This window comes from Lissotriton helveticus, chromosome 4_1 (genome assembly GCF_964261635.1).
Source record: "Lissotriton helveticus chromosome 4_1, aLisHel1.1, whole genome shotgun sequence".
NCBI lineage: Eukaryota > Metazoa > Chordata > Amphibia > Caudata > Salamandridae > Lissotriton > Lissotriton helveticus.
The window spans coordinates 1,383,208,129-1,383,229,774 of record NC_136063.1 but is presented as its reverse complement, the minus strand read 5'-3'; the positions used below and the strand labels follow the sequence as shown (position 1 = coordinate 1,383,229,774).

Below are 21,646 nucleotides of genomic sequence, written 5' to 3'. Positions count from 1 at the left end.
TGTCTTGCTTTACTTAGACCTGGACCAAACAATCCTGTGTTCCTGAGTACATAACTATTATATTAAAAAGATTACACATGATTAGTGTTTTTAAGGTGTTTGGCAGGTGCTGGAAACGAGAGAGGCCGCAAGTTTAAGCTGCAAATATCTTTCACAGCGCCTGCACCTTATTGTATTGTATTGTAATTGCATTTATATAGCGCTTACTACCCCTGACGAGGCGTCGAAGCGCTTATATACATTTTTAGGCCTTTTTCCCCAATAATCTTATGGAAAATTTTAGTCACTAGAAAGACGTTGCATTTATAGCTGGCCTATTTTTAAATCACCTTTGAAAAACATTGGCCTTTCGTCAGTCCACAAGTCGTTTTTTTTTTTTAGAGAAAGGTAAGTCTGGAAAATTGTAGTTTCAGCAGCACTTGCATCACAGAATACTTATGAGCACACTATTGATTTCAGAACTATTTACCCAATACTACAAATGCTAATTCACCACATTGTGAATCCGCTGGTGATGGATCACGTTTCTTCTCTTCCTAATACACTTGAAGCCCCTGTGACCAGTCACTCATAAGGCCTGGCTCTAGTGAAACACTCATTTTTATTTCATTCAAGGTTCATCATAGGAGATGCTGACAGAGGAAACAGAACGATTCTGCCGAATCCTGTTAGGTTCAAGGGAGAATTAGTGAGCATCTCCTCATGCATGCAATTGGGCATAGGGGCAAAGTGCTGTACAAACTGAGGGAAAATGGGTTGGTAGGGAAAAAAAGTATGGTTATAGAAAGTCAATTGTTGACATGTTTGAGTGGAATGACGTGGAGGAGATGCTATGTATGTTTAGGATGGCTCATCAACCCAATTGTTGTCATCAGTGTGTAAGGATCACGCAATGAGCTGAACATGGGATCTAAGGACCTATGCACTTTCAATGATATATACAAATATTTGTGTGTGTGTGTGTATTTCTAGTCATGCTATTTTTTGTGGATTTTCTGGATATATTTAGAGGGAGCTATAATGTAAACTCAGCCAGAGCTAGGCATAATCAGTGTGATATCATGGAGTTCTACTAAGTGTTTTCCAACTTGGGCACGGTGGAATGTCTGTTAGTTGGGCAATGACTGGGTTGGATTTCAGAAGTACGTAATCTCTGCCATGGGAATCTTTTAATGCATTAAACACCTTAATTGTCGTCTTTGAACCATGATGCGCCCTCCCACCCCAAGACCTCAAGTGTCTGATGCACCACTGGTGGCTAAGGGCTCAATAGAGGGGGGGGGACGCCACCTTTCCCTGAGCTACTGGAGAATAGCACCCTGGTGAAGTGTGCCCTCCTAAATATCGTAACCACAATATCAATTGGACACAACATTGAGGACAGAATATCGAAAATAAAATATTGACAGGTAAGTAAGTCTACATTTTCTAATAACAAAACAAATCATCCTTTGGTCTACCTAATACTGAAAACCACTCTCAATCATGAGAGTGGTGTTCAGTATTAGGTAGACCAAAGGAAGATTTGTTTTTTTATTTGTAATTAGAACCCTATTCCTTTGGTTGATAAGGGGTCCCTCTCTGTGTTTTCCGAGTCTAAATATTCTATACATACCTTCCCATATGTGTACCTACAAGCTACATATATCTTCAAGGAACATAGATTTGGAGTTAGGAATAGTAAATGTATACCTCCATGTATGCCCTTACCTTTGGATATTTTGTCCCTCAATATTCTACCCTCAGTATTCTTGTGCCATGACATTGTTGGTGTCGATATTCTGTAGTACATTTTTCTGGTGAGGGCCTGGTCGAAACCTGTTATATGGTCAAAGGGGAGTCTAAGTCCTAGGCAGTCAAAAAGTGTGGGAGGAGGAAGCAGCAGCACAATAAATGATCCTCCATTTAGAAGTAGCAAACCTGTGAACAATTATAACAATGGTACTGACGTGGTAGCCACACAGGAATAATGTGTTGGTGGATAATGGGCTGATGTGACTGGCAATCCATCTTTAACTCCAGGTATAATTTTGGGACTAAGCATTTCTAGATCCCTCTCTGTCTTGTGACCTACAATCCTCAGCTTCTGTGTAGGTAAGGTTGTATCACTAAGAACAGAGCCTTACTAGAGACGTGGTTGAATCACAGTGAGACACCCACAAACCCCAGCCTCTACTGTATTGTGTTTTGAAGCCAATTTCCCTGTTCATAGAGTGGAGTGCTACAAGGGAAGAAACGGCTAACAAAAAGTTCCCCTTAAATTTGAGTGTTTGACTGCATAGTGGTCTTAAGGCATGACTCAAGTTTACTCAAGTGGAATAAATCTATCTGAAGTGAAACTCTTTTCATCTGGTTGATGTGACCTTCACCTACCTGACCTATGACAAACTACCTTGTTAGTCTATATACGGAGGATTTTCTTAGATATAGGAGTTTGTTTGTTCTCTAAAGACAATGGAGGCTCTTTAAGGTTTGTGTTTCTTTCTGAAAGATCTTCTAGCTTCCCAGGACTGCACAACTCAGGCATAGACTTAGAAACGTCTGTATTTTTTGCTCTACAAGCTGGACCCTCCTCGGATTTTCTTCTATAGGAAGGGAAATATGACAATCCTACCAATTAGCTTTTCTACTTAACTACAGGAGTTCAGTTTCACTAATTGTCTTATACAGTATAAAGCACCTTATCCAATAATATGATTGTGTTTGCAATGTGTTGCCTTCATTTAAAAATGTAAAATGTAATAAAACAAAAAGAGTGGAATGTATATAATAGTATACTCATGTTTTTTATTTGCAGAGTTGAATCAGAGGTATGTTTCTTTAGCAGGGGGAACATCTAGGTTGAAGGTTTTTCTTTCTTTTTTTTTTTTTTGAGATACACATGACATATTTATTTTACTTCAGTTGTATAGCAGTACAAGCAGGCAGAGAAGTGCTCTCGAATTGAAATCATTGTAATGGACAAATGTACAGTGTAACGTACGTGTATTTTGGTTTAATGGGAAGAGCAGAAGCCATGAGTTGTGTAGAACAGGTAAAGCTATTAGAACATGAAAAAAAGGTGATTCTGAATTAGTGGTGGAGGGTCAGCATCACATTGTTGTCTGATACCAATAGCAACATTTAAAGCTAGACAAAAATAAATGGAAGTGCAGAAAGTGGTTGTTCCAGCAGTCAAAGGGCCTATGTGACACAGAGAAGTATCAGTCATGATTGAAGTGCTGTGGATGCAACATCATTGAGCTTTGAATATGTGTGTGTATGCGGAAAAAAAGGATCTTCTGCTTCTCAATATGTGAGTGAGAAGCCAAGATTGGTCCACATGATAAAACATATGCCGTAAAAACATTAAATAAATGTATGGATACATTTCTTATGTAGTGAGAGTAATTGTAGACATGGCGTTTATTGCTCCATTTTACTACACCTACCTTATTTACTTTAAGTAAATATATGTCCAGAGGCTTGAGGAAATATTTTATAGTATTTGCTAAATTAGGAAGAGATTGTAACTTAAAACTAAACTGGGAAATGTTTTTAGGCGAATCAGTGGTCTCTCATATTTAGGGCAGTGATCTCACAAGTCAGATTGACTTTTTCTATAGGGTGGTAGTTTTAAGTCAAAATATTGATTAGAGGAATGTCGTGCTACTATTATCTCTACTAAAGTATGTGTACTTACCACCTCGTTGTTTTGGTCATCGTTATTTTTCTACTATATTGTTGTAGCACAATCTTTAAAACTCAATATTCCAACACCATGTTACTGTAGTACAGTTCAAAAACACAATTTAATAAAGTTTACTCTAAAATAAATCTTGCATTGCACTAATATTAATTTTTTTACATGTTGCTGTTCATACATGCACCCACTATTTCATGGAATAATAACTTTGCGTCACGTCTATCATAAGGGATAAGCTCATCCACTCTTCTGCTCCCACTACCCTGCTCATCCTCAATTGGTATAAATTTATTTTGACATCATCCATTTACAATGCTTTGTTGTATTTCTGATATCTTAATGGGTATTTCTAAAAATATAGCGTCAATCCCACAAAAATAACAACATTGGAAAATGCTGAATACTTACAAATTCATTGAACATTTCAGAGGAAAGGGAGTGGATGTAGTGTGAGAGTTTCACTGCACGGTCAAAGAGATCACTTGTAGAGATTTGGCAATTAACAGCACCGTTAGGGCAAATTGGTGAAGAAGTGACACCAATCCTTGTCAGAAACATATTAGATCCCAGGGTCATCACTAGCAGCACACCTGTTCAGGCACAAACACAGAGAAACCAAAATAAGGGATTTAGTGATTTTTCAAAAGATCTGAATATTTTGTTGAATGTTATTTGCAAATGAGTCTATACTTTTAAGTGGACCATCTTGAACTCTTACAACATGAGATATGTCTACAGTTGCCTGCATCAAAGCCTTCTCAAGAATGAGAAGACACGTTTTGATGAATAGAATACAACAATACAGTGATGTAACAAGTGGAATTGAATGTAGAGACAATTGGACAAGAGTATGTACTGTTTAATACAGAACTATCATTTCACAACAGAACAAGGGAACACATTAAGGATAATGAAGATGAGGAGTCAATATTGATTCAGTGGAGTGGTAGAAAAACAGTGCCAGGGTTTGGTCTGTCTGACATTGCCAAGACACTATGATTCCAATATCGGACTCGTTATTATCTGGCGAGTCCTTTTGAGTCAACTAAATCAAACAAAAACTAGCACTCCCATGATACATTTATGGGTTCTATAAAACTGCTAGGCCGGAATTATTTTAACTTCTGACTTGGACTGACCGGAAAAGTCAATATTAGCATATATTCAGTGGTTCACAAAGAAGACATCCAGATATAAAATAGACAAAAATTGGTGTGGTAGCAGGGAAAGGCACCCAAAAGTAAGCGCTGACATAGAGAGAAATAAAAGGAAAACCAAGTTATAGAATAAATAAAAAGCAGATTATAGAGATGCAGAAGAAGTTATGTGCCGCAACAAGCCAACAGTACCTTAACTAATCACACAACTCAGAATGACAGCAACAGAATGTGTGCATGTGATACCTTAAGGCATGGGTACACACAAACATTTTCCTGGGGCCAATAGGTTTGGTCTTTGGTGTGGAAGAGGGCCGCTCTAATGCCAGCAGGGTGTTGTAGAGGGGTGGAGAAAGTGTTAAGTGGGTGTAGTGGAAGCCAAGCAAGTACATCTAGTGGCTGAACTGAATTGCACAATTTGGAACCGGACAACCTGGGGTGCAGTACACCCTAGTTACTTCCTTTCTTTAATTGAAATGAACCTTTAAATAAACGCTTTCTGTTTATTTAACATTTTTGTAATGTTAGTGCTGATTTCAGTGAACAGCAACCCAATGCTGCTGTTCCCCAGGGACCACATGGGAAGGTCAGAAGGGCTGCATGCGGCCCCTGGCCCGTACTTTGAGTATCACTGCCATAAGGAGTACAGATGAAGTTTGCACTTACATAAGCAATATCTCTATTTATGTTTTATTGTGACACATTCACCATCCTCCTTACTTATAGTGTTCCCTTAGTTATCCACCCAAACTGTCAATGACCTGTGTACCACAAATATATGTTGTCTCTGTATAACATTCTTGTCAAGTAGCTGTTCTGTGCACCGTAAGTGTTTCTCTAAACCAAAAGCTGGATGATGACAATTCCATATAAGGTCATGCAGGGAGATATATATATGCAGAGAGGAAGTAGGTAACCATGAGAGGGCCCTGAATATAGGTGGAGAGCAGCTGCTTTATCATAGACCACTCTACAACACTACAGACACTCTAAATCTGCTCATCTCAAATGCCTAGTTCTAGCAGAATTATTAAGCATATGAAAAGGCCTATGCCACCACACCGACCTATAAAAGTGGTCCAGCCTTTAGCAATTTTTGGCAGTGTCTTTGAGCACAGAATTAGCAAGTGTTATTGATGCAAACCCAGAATGTAAAATGCATTTTAACATTCTACGCACAGTTCCACAGGTTTGAATTGATAAAATACCATACAAGTCAACCTGGAATATGCCGCTGACCGCGCGACCCGCAGGGGAGCATGGGCGGGACAGCGCCTTAGTCCCACACGACGGGCGAGCAAAGATCATATCGCGCCCCTCCCTGAGCCCACCTCCTTATCACTAGCCAATGGGGAGGGCTCACCTGGGAGGAGGGGCGCCCCTTCCGGTATTTAGCACTGCAGCGCCAGTGCTCGGCCTCTCTCTCCCGCCAGGATTCTCCCTCGGCTCTGCGCTGTTCGTCGGATCACTCTATTGAGGTATGTTGCTTCCGACTTGCCTCCCCCGGCCCCGTCCCTGGGCATGACCAGGTCGTATGGGGCCCTGTGGTATCGGCCATGGGGAGTTAGTGGTGGCTGATCGCGTTTAGTTAGAGAATCGGGTATGCGGGAGAATCTTAAGATCGCGGGTAGTTAGAGAATCGGGTTTTCGGGAGAATCTTGTCTTAACGCATGAACAGCTGTCCTAACAGGACGGGAACAGTGAGCAGAGGTTGCTCACCGTTTCTGGGGTTTGCCCTATCCACTTTATGCATTAACGGAGAAATCCAGAGTTCTATGTATGCACAGTATACACAGTGAATGCATAAAAAGTTGCTCGGCTGTGCCCGAGCCAGCTTGCCTGTGCATGAGAAGGCCCCAGCACTTAATCTTAAGAACGCGCCTTTTGTGGTGTGCTTGCATAATAAATGGGGAATGTGCTGCACTGTTCTGCAGGGCAGTGGTTTAATTAGAAACAGGAACATAGAGCCGCTTGTTTGGTGAACCTAAGGGAAACCAGTAACGAATACCACTTTTAAAGCAGAGCTGGGATGCGACGAGTAAGGCAGGCTTGCCTTTAAAGCTGTTCGTACCCTTGAGTAGATATCAGCTGAGTGTAGCGTTGTATATGTTGTACATAATTTGTTTTCAGATCGCGGGTAGTTAGAGAATCGGGTATTCGGGAGAATCTTGTCTTAACGCATGAACAGCTGGCCTAACAGGACGGGAACAGTGAGCAGAGGTTGCTCTCCGTTTCTGGGGTTTGCCCTATCCACTTTATGCATTAACGGAGAAATCCAGCTGAGTGTAGCGTTGCATATGTTGTACATAATTTGTTTTCCTCCGGTGGGAGGAAGATAAAGTGTAAAATGATGTCCCTGCGCTGTGACCTATCTCCAAACGTGCCGATTGGTAATCTAGAGGGAGCGCTCGACAGCGAGGACTGCGAGGCGTCTTTAACAGCATCATGTAGCCCACTTAGTTCACCCTTAGTTGGCGCCATATCCGGCCGCCATTACCCGCCATGCGGCATTGCCGGTCCTTTGTTAACTCTTTAGACAACAGATGGTTTATCACGGTGACCTATCTCCGAAGGTTATGATGGTAATTTGATGGAGCGCTCGACAGCGATGACCGCGAGGCGGCTTTAACAGTGTCAGGCAGCCCAATTTTGCGCACTCTTGGTTGGTCCCAGATCCGGCCGCCATTATCGGCCATGCGGCATTACCAGTCCTTTGCATAATGCGCAGTTAGCGATGGGGCTGGGTTGGCGCCATATTCGGCTGGCTTTCCCTTCGATACAGGGTTCTCCCTCCATTGTGTTGTGCATTCGGGGATTTGTAGTTCTGGGGCTCCGACTACGCGCGCGAAACGGGGACTGGATGGAATGTTGCCGGAGTGCCATGAGCACGCTGAGAGCGGCTCTTTTACAGCCAGTATCGGCGGCCTAACATGTGTGGAATTCTGTAAGGTACGGGAATCCTCAATGGTTTTAGTAGGGCTCTGTGGTGGTGCACAATAATATTAATAAAATTGAGAATCGTGGGCTTAGAGCTCCTTTGATGTATACCTGTAAATTGTATCAGAACAATATCTTTTAGGACAAATTTCGACCTGTTAAATAAAACGGGAAGGGATAGAAGAACAGGTCCCGCTTTTAGGAGGGGAAATAAGCCGAGTAAAGATTCGAAGTAGGCTCATGGTGACAGGCTCGAAGCCTAGTGGGTCCACTTTTCCATTTATCAGTCAGAGATCGGACAAACATAGTGCATTGAGTAGGGTAATTGCAAACGTCTGTTATTTAAGTTAACGCCAAGACACCCGAAGCTGAGCATGCGCCTTATGTTATAACACAGCCTGCTACCAGCCTATTTAACTTTCATTTGGAACTGGAACTAAGCACGTCCTTTTGTAATATAACGGGTCCTATTGTGAAGCGCTCTGACACCTGCGGGTAAAAGTTCACGCTATTTCATAGACTAATGCACAATGCTGCAGCCTAACATGTCACAAGTCCCGTGTAGCCAGGCTTTATGGTTCTTAGTAACTGCTCTCCAAGTTGATGTCGTAGCACGTTGAGTGCTGCTTCCTGAAATATAACAACATTCGGATCAGGCGATCACGGTTTTTCACGGAGGTTGGTCAAAAAAGAAAACAAGAGTTTCTCGCGTAACCCGTAGTCGGGGATCATCGACACAAACGAGGTGATCGTTAATAGCAATAGAAACAGAAGCCATACCATGCAACCTTTCCATGCTACCGATTTGATAGCTAGTGTAATAGGGATGGGGGAGGTTATTATTAATTTGGTTTTAATCAGCGCTTTTCCCCCACGAAATATAGGTTACAGTTATTCATGGGTCAGGGAATTATAACAATTGGCAAATCGAAGAGTGCTACTCTCATTGTTAAAAGAGAGTTTAGAGCTGCTCCGTGTAAACAATCTCTGGAATGATTGTCACTGGTGATCGTGGACAGGCGCTTTATGGGTTTTCCACTTGGAATCTTGTAAATCTGAGAATGTCCTTGATGAAAAGGAGACTCGGAAAATGTTAGCACTGCGCCCCTGCTCCAATTGATCCACAAAGGAAATTCACCGGCATTGGGAGCATCTAATAAAAATAAAACCATCAGACCGTTCCGCTTGGTGGACCAGATCTAGACAATTAAGGGGGTGGCATTTAATCAAGTGGGCAGTTGTTAACTAAGTTTAATTCCTTGAGCCCCTCCCACCCGTGAGAATGTATCAGATTCATACGATTAGGATTCTGCGAATCCTACCATTTTGTAAGATTGTCTGAGTCTTCATCCTCCTGGCCATGGCAACTCATTCAATCCCCATCCACAGACATAACCGCGAAGTGCTCTCGAGGTATATTGCAGTAGTTAAATGAGTATGGCGGGTCTATTGTCCCTGACCAAGACGCTGCAGGCAAGACGTAATAATGACACATATTACTATCCAATGATAATCACAATTTGATTTGTTTTTAGGGAGTGCCCCATGTTTCACCCCTGCCGAATTTAAGTGCGGTAAGTATGGCCTGATGTCGCAGTTGGTAATTTACAAACCTCAGATGGCTAGAGGTGCCTGAGGTAGAATCAGTCAGGTTACTTTGTAACAAAAGTGACGAACATCCAATACACCTTATTGTAAGTCATCTAGGATATAATACGTTGGTAATAGGAGCGAATGTATGTGTGTCATATTTGGGAAGGGGTAATCCATCCACGAAGCTCAACTCGGGCACTAAGTGTAAGTCGCTAGTGACATGTGGAACACTGCATGGCGCAAAGGGTATACAACCAACCCAGTGGGCCATGCACAGGGCCAATTTGCCATTATATACATAAACATTGCGATTCACGAATATCCTGCAGGACATACACACTCCAAAGCGCAGGCCAGGACATCTCTCTCAATGGAAAGTAATTCAGTTCAGGTTGGGATTGAGTTTGCAACGCGAAGGCTATAGTAACCTCTTCACCTGATTTAATTTGACTAACAACATCTTCCTTGTCACATTAAGATGTAGCTCCATTCCCAAGAATAATGCTTGGATGTGCAGCTGTTCCAGTAACTGTGTGCACTCAAGGCGGGTAAAGTTTGCACAACTCTAAGGATTACCATAACTGATCTTGTTCCTTGGCACACTCGCTCTATGCATGGCCTCTAATAAGTTATCAATAAAGAAAAAATACTGTTTCACGTAATCTTGTGACCCTAATATGCTAATTCACTAGACTAAAATGCCCACTTCTCTAACTGACTTGGAGGGATGGCATTGAACAACGATATGTTATTAACATTGGTTGCTTCAAAACTTGGAAAGGCCTCTAGCAATTATGCCATATTTACAACATGAAACTGGAAGGACAATTTGACTGTAAATCCATTGTCATAATTACTACTGATGCTGTGCTCACACAGCAAGAAAACTATTCTGACTACAGGATAACTTTCACATTCCCATCACTTTTGCTTCCTGGGACAAATATCGCTGGTTCCATTGGCATCAAATAAAATCATGCAAATAGTCACTCGCCTATCCCCTGTATCCTATTTCCGAGGGAAAACAGCTACCTTATTGCATATTAAGCGAAACAAGGAAAGGTGAAAAAACTATGATAAGTTGAAGTAACCTCCTTTCAAGTTTACTGAGCGAGGAAGAGTTAAGTAATCAGACTTCAGGCGAGCAGAGAAATAACTTCTGGAGAAGAGCCAGAAAGCGAATGTCTGAGTGTTAAATTTCGAACTGGGGTAACCGTAAATACTTATAACCCCTGGAGTTGACAGTACCCCTATTATTTTGGGGGCAGGCGAAGGGAGTGCAGGTTAAGAGTTACCCAAACACGCAAAGGTGATAGGAGGAATGCTAGCAATTTGACTACCCACTGGCAGTCGCTCGGGGTAGTAGTCCAAGCTATAGGCTTTCTGACCACCATGCCACTTTAGATTAGACCCGGGCAGCGTCTTAAAATGACCAAAGAGGTGTCTGGGAAATGACCCTGGCTTACAGGTTTGAGCCATTTGCATAGTAACTTTGGAAGCTATTGCAGAATAATTTTAGATAAGATATCTTGAAAGAAGAAGAATTAGGACATAGAGTAGGCTATGATTTTAATTTAAAGGGAGACCCAAGAAAAGATAAGACACATGCGTAGAAGGTGGTAACCGAAATTCCATTGATGGCAGTAAGCAGCAAGTGGGAGCCACTGAACTGCTTTGGTCAGAAATGGTGTCCCTCGCTGGGTCTGGAGGGGAGCGAGATCGCCGGACGCGACAGAGCGGTCCCGCAGGAGGGTCAACAGATCCATGCAGAAGTTTATAGAAAAGAGAGGCCTGGGTGTCCTTAGACATGCACTACAAGAAAAGCTGAAGGGTATCATGCAGGAGGCCTTGGTAGCGATGGGCAACAGGTTTGGAGCGGGCGAGCTCCTGTGGTCTGAGGGTGGCACTCGCAGGGCTAGATCACCGGTAGCTGTAGAACATTCCGCGGGATGGTCAACAGATCCATGCAGAAGTACATGGGAAGAGAGGCCTGGGTTTCATTAGGCGAGTACCAATACAAGAGAGAACTGAAGGGTACTACGACAAAGACAGGGTACACTTGTCTAGATTGGGAGTGGAGGGGTGGTCCTCCCAATATCCCCCTATTTCACCTGGGAGGGAATGATCTGGTCACGCTGGGGAGGCGGGGTCGGCCAGGCAAGGAAGCTTTATGGTAGCCGATCCAGGTTATGCAACAGAGAAGCATGGACCAAGCGAGGATGTGTGGCTCCTCTTGTAGATATTAACAGGTAATGCCAAACAGCTTAATTCAAACTGCAGGGTTCACAGGAGGTGGAGGGCCCTGGGCGAAGTACACTATTAAGCGGGCGCCCTGAGTCAGTGAATTAGGGGTTATTCAGGTCCTAAGGTCGCAAGATCCATGTTGTTGGTAACTAGTTCTGTGAGAGTGAGACCTGCCCTTGTAGCATGATCAAGTGCATGCTGTTTCAGATGGGGCGTTACCATGCGATAACCGTGGTATCCATTATGTAATAAAGCAATTTGAGGCTCAAACTAGAACAGCACCCTGCGTACGGGGGGCCCCCACACAATACCGCCACCTTTCATCTGGGAACGGGTGGGGAGCGGGCGAGCTCCTGTGGTCTGAGGTTCCTCGCAGGGCCAGATCACCGGTAGCGGTAAAACATTCCCGCAAGAGGGTCGTCAGATCCATGCAGAAGTTCATGGGAAGAGAGGCCTGTGTTTCATTGGGCAGGTACCAGTACGAAGAGAAAACGGAAGGGTACTATGATAAAGGTGCACTAAACAGCGACCGAAAGTAGCTAGGTGGGTGGGGGGCTCTGTCATCGACGGGGGCCTCCTCCAGAGCTGTGGCGGAGTACAGGGCGATCTGGAAGCAGATGGACAGTAAGGGTACCTCTGCGGCAGAAGGGTACAGTAAGGGAACCTCTGCCTGGCACAGTAAGGGTGCCTGAGCCAAGGACCTGGAGCCGAAGGAGGTTCCGGGAAACCGCGACGGCGGGGGGCCTGAACCGACCGGGGGTGTGCCCCACCGCTCCGCCCTGACAGGGGGGGCGGGAGTATAACGAAATGGTAATGTGCTGCACCGTCAGAGCATCGTCTCGCCGTGCAAGATGGCTCCTTAGGCATGCGGGTCAGCGAGGGGCTGCCTGCTTTGGATCGCCTGTAAGATGACCCACCATAACGTCGTACCTGTGTTGTATGAAATAAACCTGCAGCAGTTCTTTCCCACAAATATGTCTCCTGAGTTTCTTTGGGAAGTGTAAGTGTGTAATTGGCAAGCGGGGCGAACGCATGGCGGTGTGGGCACTAAGTAAAAGTAGCATGACACGTGTTTCACTCTTATAAGAGCTAGCCAGAGAAACATAGCATTGTTCAGAGACAAGGTAGCACCCAATATATGTCCAAACAAAGCACTTTCAGGCTGAGAGTGCTGCATAAATTATGCAAAAACAAAGTAAGAAAATACTAAAACCCTGGGTAGTCCACAGGGTTTAGGTGGGGTACTGTTCCATTTTATGGCGCACTTGAAAAACACTGAAGTTTTACATTTGGTCACCACAAATGTCTGTTTTTCTAGCACAAACATTAAGCATAGGATAAGCCCAGTGCTATCCACACCAAGCTTAAAAAGTAACTAAGCCTTTTGCCATTTTTTTAATGCCTTTAAGCACATCATTAGCAAGTGTTATCCAAGCTTAGCCTAAATTACAACCAAGGATTTCAGATAGAGTTTTTCATCTTTAGATTGATAAAACTCCATATGAGGTAACCTTGAATCTCTAAAACAGTATCTCCACAGAGCATAACTAAAAGTACACCCAGGTTGATTATGTCATACAATACACAGCCAGTAAATGGTGAAGATACAGGATGAATTTGCAGACTGTTTCATAACTGTGTCGTTTGTCATGGTCTGATCAATAGACAATGTGAGCAGCGAATGTCTCTCAGAAAATAGCATAGCTGATAATGAGACACCCCCTTACTCCAGATGAACTGGATGTGGAAATGGGCTTGTAGAGTTGAATTCAGATGTTATTGCAGGATTATTGATCCATGGCATGTTATCAGTTAAAGTGCAGATATATGTTAAGTTATTTTTTTCTGCCAATTGCAATGATAGTGAACTGTAGTGAGTTTACATCAGTCAGTCAGTCGGGAGGAGTTGAATCAAATTATTATATATATATATATATCATGCTCAAAAATGTCACCCAGGACCCTGCACTCATGAGTGGGTGCTCCAAAACGTGAGGATGATATTGCAGTAAATCTGCACACTTCTTTGTAATGGCCAGCAGTTGTGGCAAAGATCTATCTATCTATCTATATGTAGCTATCTATCTATCTATCTATCTATCTATCTATCTATCTATCTATCTATCTATCTATCTATATATATATATATATATATATATATATATATATATATATATATATATATATATATATATATATATATATATATATATATATATATATATATATATCATTAGGGTAAATATGCATGAGAAGACATATACTAAATCCATACCTACTCATATATGCTTACCTTCAAGATATTTTGGGAGTCAATATTCTGGCTATGATATTAAGGAATCAAAACATTTAAAACTTGATAATCTGGTAATATACCTAATAACATACTGACTATTGATCCGGGTTGTGGCTGTTTTACAAAATAGCTGAATGTATCACTGTGTGAATACGGATTCCTCTGCCATATGTGTGGCGCTTTTGAGGAAGCAGTATTAAAGAGGTAGATAACGTGACTGTGATGCAAATCGGAATTGTCACTATGGACAAGTCAAGCACCAAAGGACCAGGCACCCCAATTCCCCAAAATGATCGGAAGGTCTGACTACTTCTTCCTGAGCCCAAAAGTGTTTAATATTAACTTCAACAAGGTATATCCATGTATGTATGCATGTAGATAATTTGTAGAGCGCAGCAATCACCCCCGCAGGGGTATCACCGCACTGTAGAAGAGAGTCAGACAAGCCCGAGCCACCACAACTAGATTTTAAATAATTCCGTCTTCAGGAGTTTCCTGAAGCGAGTGAGACTGGGGCATTTGCATAGGTCCTCATGTAAGGAGTTCCAGTATTTTGGAGACAGATAAGCAATAGTTTTGCCACCTGATCGAATTTTCTTAAAGCGGGGCACCACTAGCAGCCCCTTTCCTTCCAATCTGAGACGTTGATTTGGGCAGTAGACAGTGAACTTGTCTGCCAGATAGCTCGGGCTCTTCCCATAGAGTGTTTTATGGGCGAGACAGCAGGGCTTGAATTTTATTCTTTGGTGAATTGGGAGCCAGTGGAGGAATTTCAACAATGGCCATGGGGAGGTGCAATGAGGTTTCTTGAGAGCCAGGTGTGCGGCCACATTCTGGACAATTTGCAGTCTGCTAAGCAGTGATTCGTTTGCAGATGCCAACGAATCATTACAAGAGTCCAGTCTGACAAAGATTAAGGCCTGAATCAAGGTTCTGCGTACATAGAGGGGCAGCCACATGAACACTCTGCATAGAACGTGTAGCGAATGGAAGCAGGTCCCTGCAGTGGCCAAGATATGATTCTTCATAGATAGCTGTGTGTCCAGCCGAACCCCTAGATTTTTAAACAGGGGATGGAGAGGGAGCAGGGCCCAACCCTGGCGGCCACCACTCGGGGAACCAAGACGTTTGTGCAGCACCAAACAGCAGGATCTCTGTCTTTGTCGCATTTAGCTGCAGGAAGTGTTCTGTCGTCTATGCAAACATTCTCTTTTGAAAGGTTCTAGATACAAAGAAATGAGCAGAAACATCCATCCACAGCAGCACTGTCTAACATTGGGTGCCTATTGCCTTATTTCCCAACAGGCATAGAGCAAAACAGCCAGTTAGTATTACATTACTCTATTATAGGCCATAGCATATATTAACACTCAAATCAGCGAGCAATATTACTAAAGTAATTACAAGTTTTTAATGCGGTGCAGTTTTGAGCCAGATCTATAAAGTAGCTGTGTTGCAAAGAGCCTTCGGTTTTGTTAGTGAACTTTCTGACATTCCCCTCTTTACTTTAGTCTTTGCCAGTAGAATGATTTTCTCTCGTTAGCGATTTCGTTTTTACTGCATAACAACTACTCGTGTCAAACTTGGCCAAACAAAAAAAAATGCATAATTTTTCTTTGCCAAATACCTTCTTTAAGAGCGTTTCCATGAACAATGGCACATATGTGCAGTCTTTTTATTTGCAAGTTTACCTTTTAATGACCTTTCCCTACACACTCGGATTGCACAGGAGAAGAACACAAAGGACCTCAGTTCGAGTGTCTTTGTAATTTGAGTTTGAGTGCAAATAGTTGTTTACTCCATTGACGGGGTAACAAGTAGTGCAGATTTACTGCATTGCTGAGTTGTTTTTGACAAGTAACCATTGCCAAAAAAATAATAAAATGTATATATGGGAAAGATGTCAGAACTTTGCAAAAGGCAGATGCCACGTGTTATGCCTCGATTTGACTTCTCCAACTCAGTCAGCTTGAAATTCCCAACTGAGAGAAATACCACAATAACAGTAACATTATTTTCCAAGGGTTATTGGACTACAAAACGAAAAAAAAGAACTTTGCAACCTTAGTCACCCTTAGCATTAAGATGCAAGGAAACCTCAACTCTTTGTGGTGCAACTAGGCAAGATTAAAAGAGTCACATTGAATGTGTCAGGCTAAGGTGGTGCAAAACCGAGAAAAGGTTAAGCACCTTTAATAACTGATATGCCCACCACAAATTCACCCAGAAATATTAGGTCTGCCTTCATAGCAAAAATAACTTTGCAAACTTTATCACCCCTAGTATCGAGATGCATGGAATCCTCAACTCTTTGTAGTGCAACTAGATAAGATTAAAGGAGTCACATTGAATGTTTCAAGCTAAGGTGGTGCAAAACCGAGAAAAAGTTAAGCACCTTTAATAGCTGATATGCCCACCACAAATGCACCCAGAAACATTAGGCCTTCCTTGATAGCACCCTAGTACATCGCCATCTCTAGCACTGCATGATATCTCTACTGAGAGCAGAATGCATGATGGAATGCCCTCACTCCCACTATGATAGGAATTAAGGGGCATATTTATGAAAGGGTTGTGTCCCTCTTGCACTACACAATTGGGCACAAGAGTGACACAACTTCTAAGTTTGGTTTGTCAAGCTACGCAAAGGCACCTTTCATGGCCTTCCGTAAATTGATGCGTTGCATTACTCTGCCCCAGAGACGTGTTCCATAGATGGAGCATTGGTGCTCTCATGCATCCACCAATGGATTTTGGTGCATTCCTAGATTTACCGTTACTGGTAGACCTGGGAACGCGTCAAAAAGCTACACCTACACAGGAGCGGCGTGACGAGGAGTTATATCTTTATTTCTCCTTGTTACTTCTTCTTTCTATGTGTGCTGCAAAAATGCTTCAGAGAATAGTTGTTGTGCAGTAAGGTGTCCCTTCCTGCACAAAAACAAACCTGCATGCAATGCAGGCACCCTTGCACCATATTGCCAGGGTGCCTGGGTTGATGCTAGGCAGCACATTGTGCGCCAGCACAGGGAAAAGACAGCAATGCGCCATATTATGCTACTTTGTGCTCGCTCTTGTCTTTTCCCTATCACTCAGAGCAGCAAGGGGACTTGATGTGTTGCGTGATTTTTTCATAAATATCCCCCTGGGTCTGCAGAGATTTATGCCTCTCAGTGTTTCTTGTTTGCAGTGTCCTATGTTGAAGAAAGGCTTCTCTGTTTTACCAAGTTGTCTGATTCTGGCAAAATTGGTTCATGCCCCAGGATTTCTTCCTATGTTTTCCAACCAGAAACTGCTTATATACTGACTTAGGCACTCATTACGAGTGGCTGGGATGATTCCGATATGTGGTGTAACTACTGTTACCGCGCAAATCAAATTTATGAGTTTGATGGCTAACATTTTGTAACATATGAGTGTTATAATGCCTTTTTAATTACCAATGAATCGTTTTGGCCACCACAAGTGTGGAAGGGTATGCTCAGATGTGAGTCCCTTGCTCACTGCACCATCAGGATTCAAGCAAGCCGGGCCGAAGACGGCTGTAATGCCAGAAACCGGTCCCCGGAAGCTTGTTTCCTTTCCAGTAAAGAATTGGCTTGGTAGTTTGGTCTGCCCTGTTCCCATGGTGCACTGGGCCAGGGTCAGACTAATTTGCATGTAGCCAGGTTCTGAGCTGGGATTGTGCAGTGAGCTAAAAAACGGTGCCGGATCAAGCCCTGATCTTTTGACTGGGTAGGAGTGTTCTGCTTAATTCAGATACTCTGTCCATCACCACCCCCTTTATGAATCGTTTTGGCCACCACAAGTGTGGAAGGGTATGCTCAGATGTGAGTCCCTTGCTCACTGCACCATCAGGATTCAAGCAAGCCGGGCCGAACACGGCTGTAAAGCCAGAAACCGGTCCCCGGAAGCTTGTTTCCTTTCCGGTAAAGAATTGGCTTGGTAGTTTGGTCTGCCCTGTTCCCATGATGCACTGGGCCAGGGTCAGACTAATTTGCATGTAGCCAGGTTCTGAGCTGGGATGGTGCAGTGAGCCTAAAAAACGGTGCTGGATCAAGCCCTGATCTTTTGACTGGGTAGGAGTGTTCTGCTTAATTCAGATACTCTGTCCATCACCACCCCCTTTATGAATCGTTTTGGCCACCACAAGTGTGGAAGGGTATGCTCAGATGTGAGTCCCTTGCTCACTGCACCATCAGGATTCAAGCAAGCCGGGCTGAAGACGGCTGTAATGCCAGAAACCGGTCCCCGGAAGCTTGTTTCCTTTCCAGTAAAGAATTGGCTTGCTAGTTTGGTCTGCCCTGTTCCCATGATGCACTGGGCCAGGGTCAGACTAATTTGCATGTAGCCAGGTTCTGAGCTGGGATGGTGCAGTGAGCTAAAAAACGGTGCTGGATCAAGCCCTGATCTTTTGACTGGGTAGGAGTGTTCTGCTTAATTCAGATACTCTGTCCATCACCACCCCCTTTATGAATCGTTTTGGCCACCACAAGTGTGGAAGGGTATGCTCAGATGTGAGTCCCTTGCTCACTGCACCATCAGGATTCAAGCAAGGCAGGCCGAAAACGGCTGTAATGCCAGAAACCGGTCCCCGGAAGCTTGTTTCCTTTCCAGTAAAGAATTGGCTTGGTAGTTTGGTCTGCCCTGTTCCCATGATGCACTGGGCCAGGGTCAGACTAATTTGCATGTAGACAGGTTCTGAGCTGGGATGGTGCAGTGAGCTAAAAAACGGTGCTGGATCAAGCCCTGATCTTTTGACTGGGTAGGAGTGTTCTGCTTAATTCAGATACTCTGTCCATCACCACCCCCTTTATGAATCGTTTTGGCCACCACAAGTGTGGAAGGGTATGCTCAGATGTGAGTCCCTTGCTCACTGCACCATCAGTATTCAAGCAAGCCGGGCCGAAGACGGCTGTAATGCCAGAAACCGGTCCCCGGAAGCTTGTTTCCTTTCTAGTAAAGAATTGGCTTGGTAGTTTGGTCTGCCCTGTTCCCATGATGCACTGGGCCAGGGTCAGACTAATTTGCATGTAGCCAGGTTCTGAGCTGGGATGGTGTAGTGAGCTAAAAAACGGTGCTGGATCAAGCCCTGATCTTTTGACTGGGTAGGAGTGTTCTGCTTAATTCAGATACTCTGTCCATCACCACCGCCTTTATGAATCGTTTTTAATTACCAAGCCATGGGGATTAGGTGTGGTAAGCACCAAAGTATGCATGTTATTCCCTATTATTAAGGGGCGGGGACAAACTCATAATTGAGTGCTATTCATTGCACCCAATGAAATTCAACCCCTGCAGTTGGATTGCATCAGGTGCAATAAATGTCGGCTCATTCTCTGTGTCACTCACAGTGAGGGCCTTACTCTGATAATGCCATATGAAAAACTGCACAATCAGATTTGCAAAGAAGCGGCATCTAGAGGGCAGGTAGTTCCTCGGCCTGAAATAGTAGTCTAATGGTTTCATTAGAATCTCTGCTTTACTATTCTTAATTCCATTTATACCATCCTGATAATGATAGCATGGGTGGAGTTAATAGTAGTAAATACATATTTCCCTTACATTATAGTGGTTGATCGATGTAGTGGATGAAACATTATCACAGGTCGAGATTAATAACCTCACCAAAGGCCTCAGTTAGAAGTAGATTATTAATTCTGATGGGCAAGGTAACTCATAAGAATTAAGAGTTGTGGTGTTTCACACATAGATTTCAGCTGCTGAAACCAACCCAAAGCAAAAATAGGGGAAAACATATGGGGATTGGTGCGGATACAGATTCCTGCATTTTACTTCCCATAAACTTGAAGTCTCCCATTATTTCCCCGTCCCTGGAATTACTGGGACTCTAGGAATGATTTCACAGTATGCAAACTCTAGGTCATTGTGTCACACATTATTTAGTAAAAATGAATTGATGGTTTGAAACCAACAGTAGATGCAGTAACTTTGAGCTCTTTCTCCAGTCTCTCATTTGATGGTCTGTCAAGTCACTTAGGGCCTCATTTATGGGTTGTTTGCCGTAGGACAGTGCAGCAGGCCTTGCTGCTGCACTGCCCTAGGGCAAAAAAAAAGGGCAGGAATGCACCGTATCTATTAGATACAGTGCATTTCTGTCCTTTTCCCCAGCACCGGTGCACAATTGGCTCCCGTGCACCAACGCAGGCCCCTTTGCACGATGGTGCAAGGGTGCCTGTGTTAAGCGGATGAGAACGCAGCACATGTAGAAAGAGGAAACATGAGGAGAAATAAGGATATTTCTCCTCGTTGTGCCTCCCTTACGCCACCCCTTTGGAGGCTTAAGTTTTTGGCACTGCCTCAGACTTACAATTTCTCGTAAATTTGGGACAGTGTCAAAGAGCCAAGGATGTGGCTGGGAACACCGCCAGCAACATCCATGGAATGCCCTTTTCAGGTAGTTTACTGCATGAAAGGGGCACGTATTTATAAGGCCATGAAAAGCCAGGTAACGTGGCTTTATGTGGCCTTAAAAATATGCCAGTGGCACATTGCGCCACCGGAACGTTCCAGCGGCGCAATAGTGCTCCCTCAAACAAATTTGAGAGATGCAAGTGATTTTCCTGCTAAAGGAAGGAAATTCAGGTTGAAAGGTCGTACTACATGTTGCATTTTCACACGCTGTAGTAGTTTCTTTGGGTGATGCCTGGTAAAATTTTGTGAAACTCTGGCATCTGAGATCCCTTCGTACCATCACTGCTCGATATTAAAGCTCTAGGCGGATAGTCGGCTGCAGGTGATAGAATAATTCGGTAGTTTTAATATTACAAAATCAATTAATAATAAGTTTCTGCATTCAGCTGCTTTGTCGGTGAACATGCAGGCACAATCGTAAAACCAACATTTTTGGCCGAGGTCGTTGTCTTTAAGTTGAATTCCAGCATGCACATACAAAAAAATAGGCTAAAACAAATCATCTTACAACTGTGTAGTTCTCTTACATAATTCTATTCTCCAAGTGCTTGATAGCAAAGACAAATACGTATTAGCTCTTTGCAAACGAATTTATTTTAGTGTCTCCATTCTATAGCTCTTTTATTCGCTTTCAGAAATATATGCGTGTGAGTTTTTTATACTTTAAAAGTATGCATTTATAATCCTGTCTGACGTTTGTGTGCACCACCTCACAAAGTCCTCCTCCCTAATTTACGTTCAAACCTTCAATTCAGTGTTTCACAACCTTAGCCTAAAAAGCCACAGGTTCGCATACTTGCTAATCCTATTTTCTCTCACAACATCAACTGCCATTCAGAGAACCCAGCAAGAGCAGGAGAAAATAATGGAGTAAAATACTTACCCTTTAACGTCTGCCTTTTTATGTCCATGGTACTTGTCATGGCTGCCAGAGTAGCACGCTGTGTTGGAAGCAAAGCCTTTGTACATTTTCTCTCCTATTCACAACTTTATATATACTTTGAGGTCCATGATTTCAATATTCAGGGATCCGTCCAGACCTAAACTACTCACATAGTCATTGCCGATATAGTGTGTGCCTAATTATAAACATCAAATGGTCACCTTGCCATTCATATTCAAGACCATATTGGGACAAAGTGGGAAATGTTTGTCCGCAGGAAAAGATGGTTAATTAATGTTTTTTTTTTTTTTTAATTAAACAGGAGGGCTTTGGAAGACCTGAAAGGGTTAGGTGGAATATTTAAGGCAACAAAAAGAACGTCATGAGTGTAAAATGGACATAATCCGAACAAAAAT

The 21,646-nt window shown here is 43.1% G+C and overlaps 1 protein-coding gene across 1 annotated transcript in view; it reads right to left on the bottom strand.

Moving 5' to 3' along the window:
* The window catches only part of PRL (prolactin), a 119,386-nt gene extending 98,124 nt beyond the window's left edge, over positions 1–21,262 (bottom strand). Inside the window, exons 1-2 of the mRNA XM_078685797.1 lie at positions 21,231–21,262; positions 4,094–4,275 (exon numbers count right to left, since the gene is read on the bottom strand). Of these exons, the coding sequence (XP_078541923.1) occupies positions 4,094–4,275; positions 21,231–21,258 (210 nt within the window). The 5' untranslated portion in view covers positions 21,259–21,262. The remainder of the gene's footprint in view (positions 1–4,093; positions 4,276–21,230) is intronic.
* Positions 21,263–21,646: the final 384 nt, after the last annotated feature.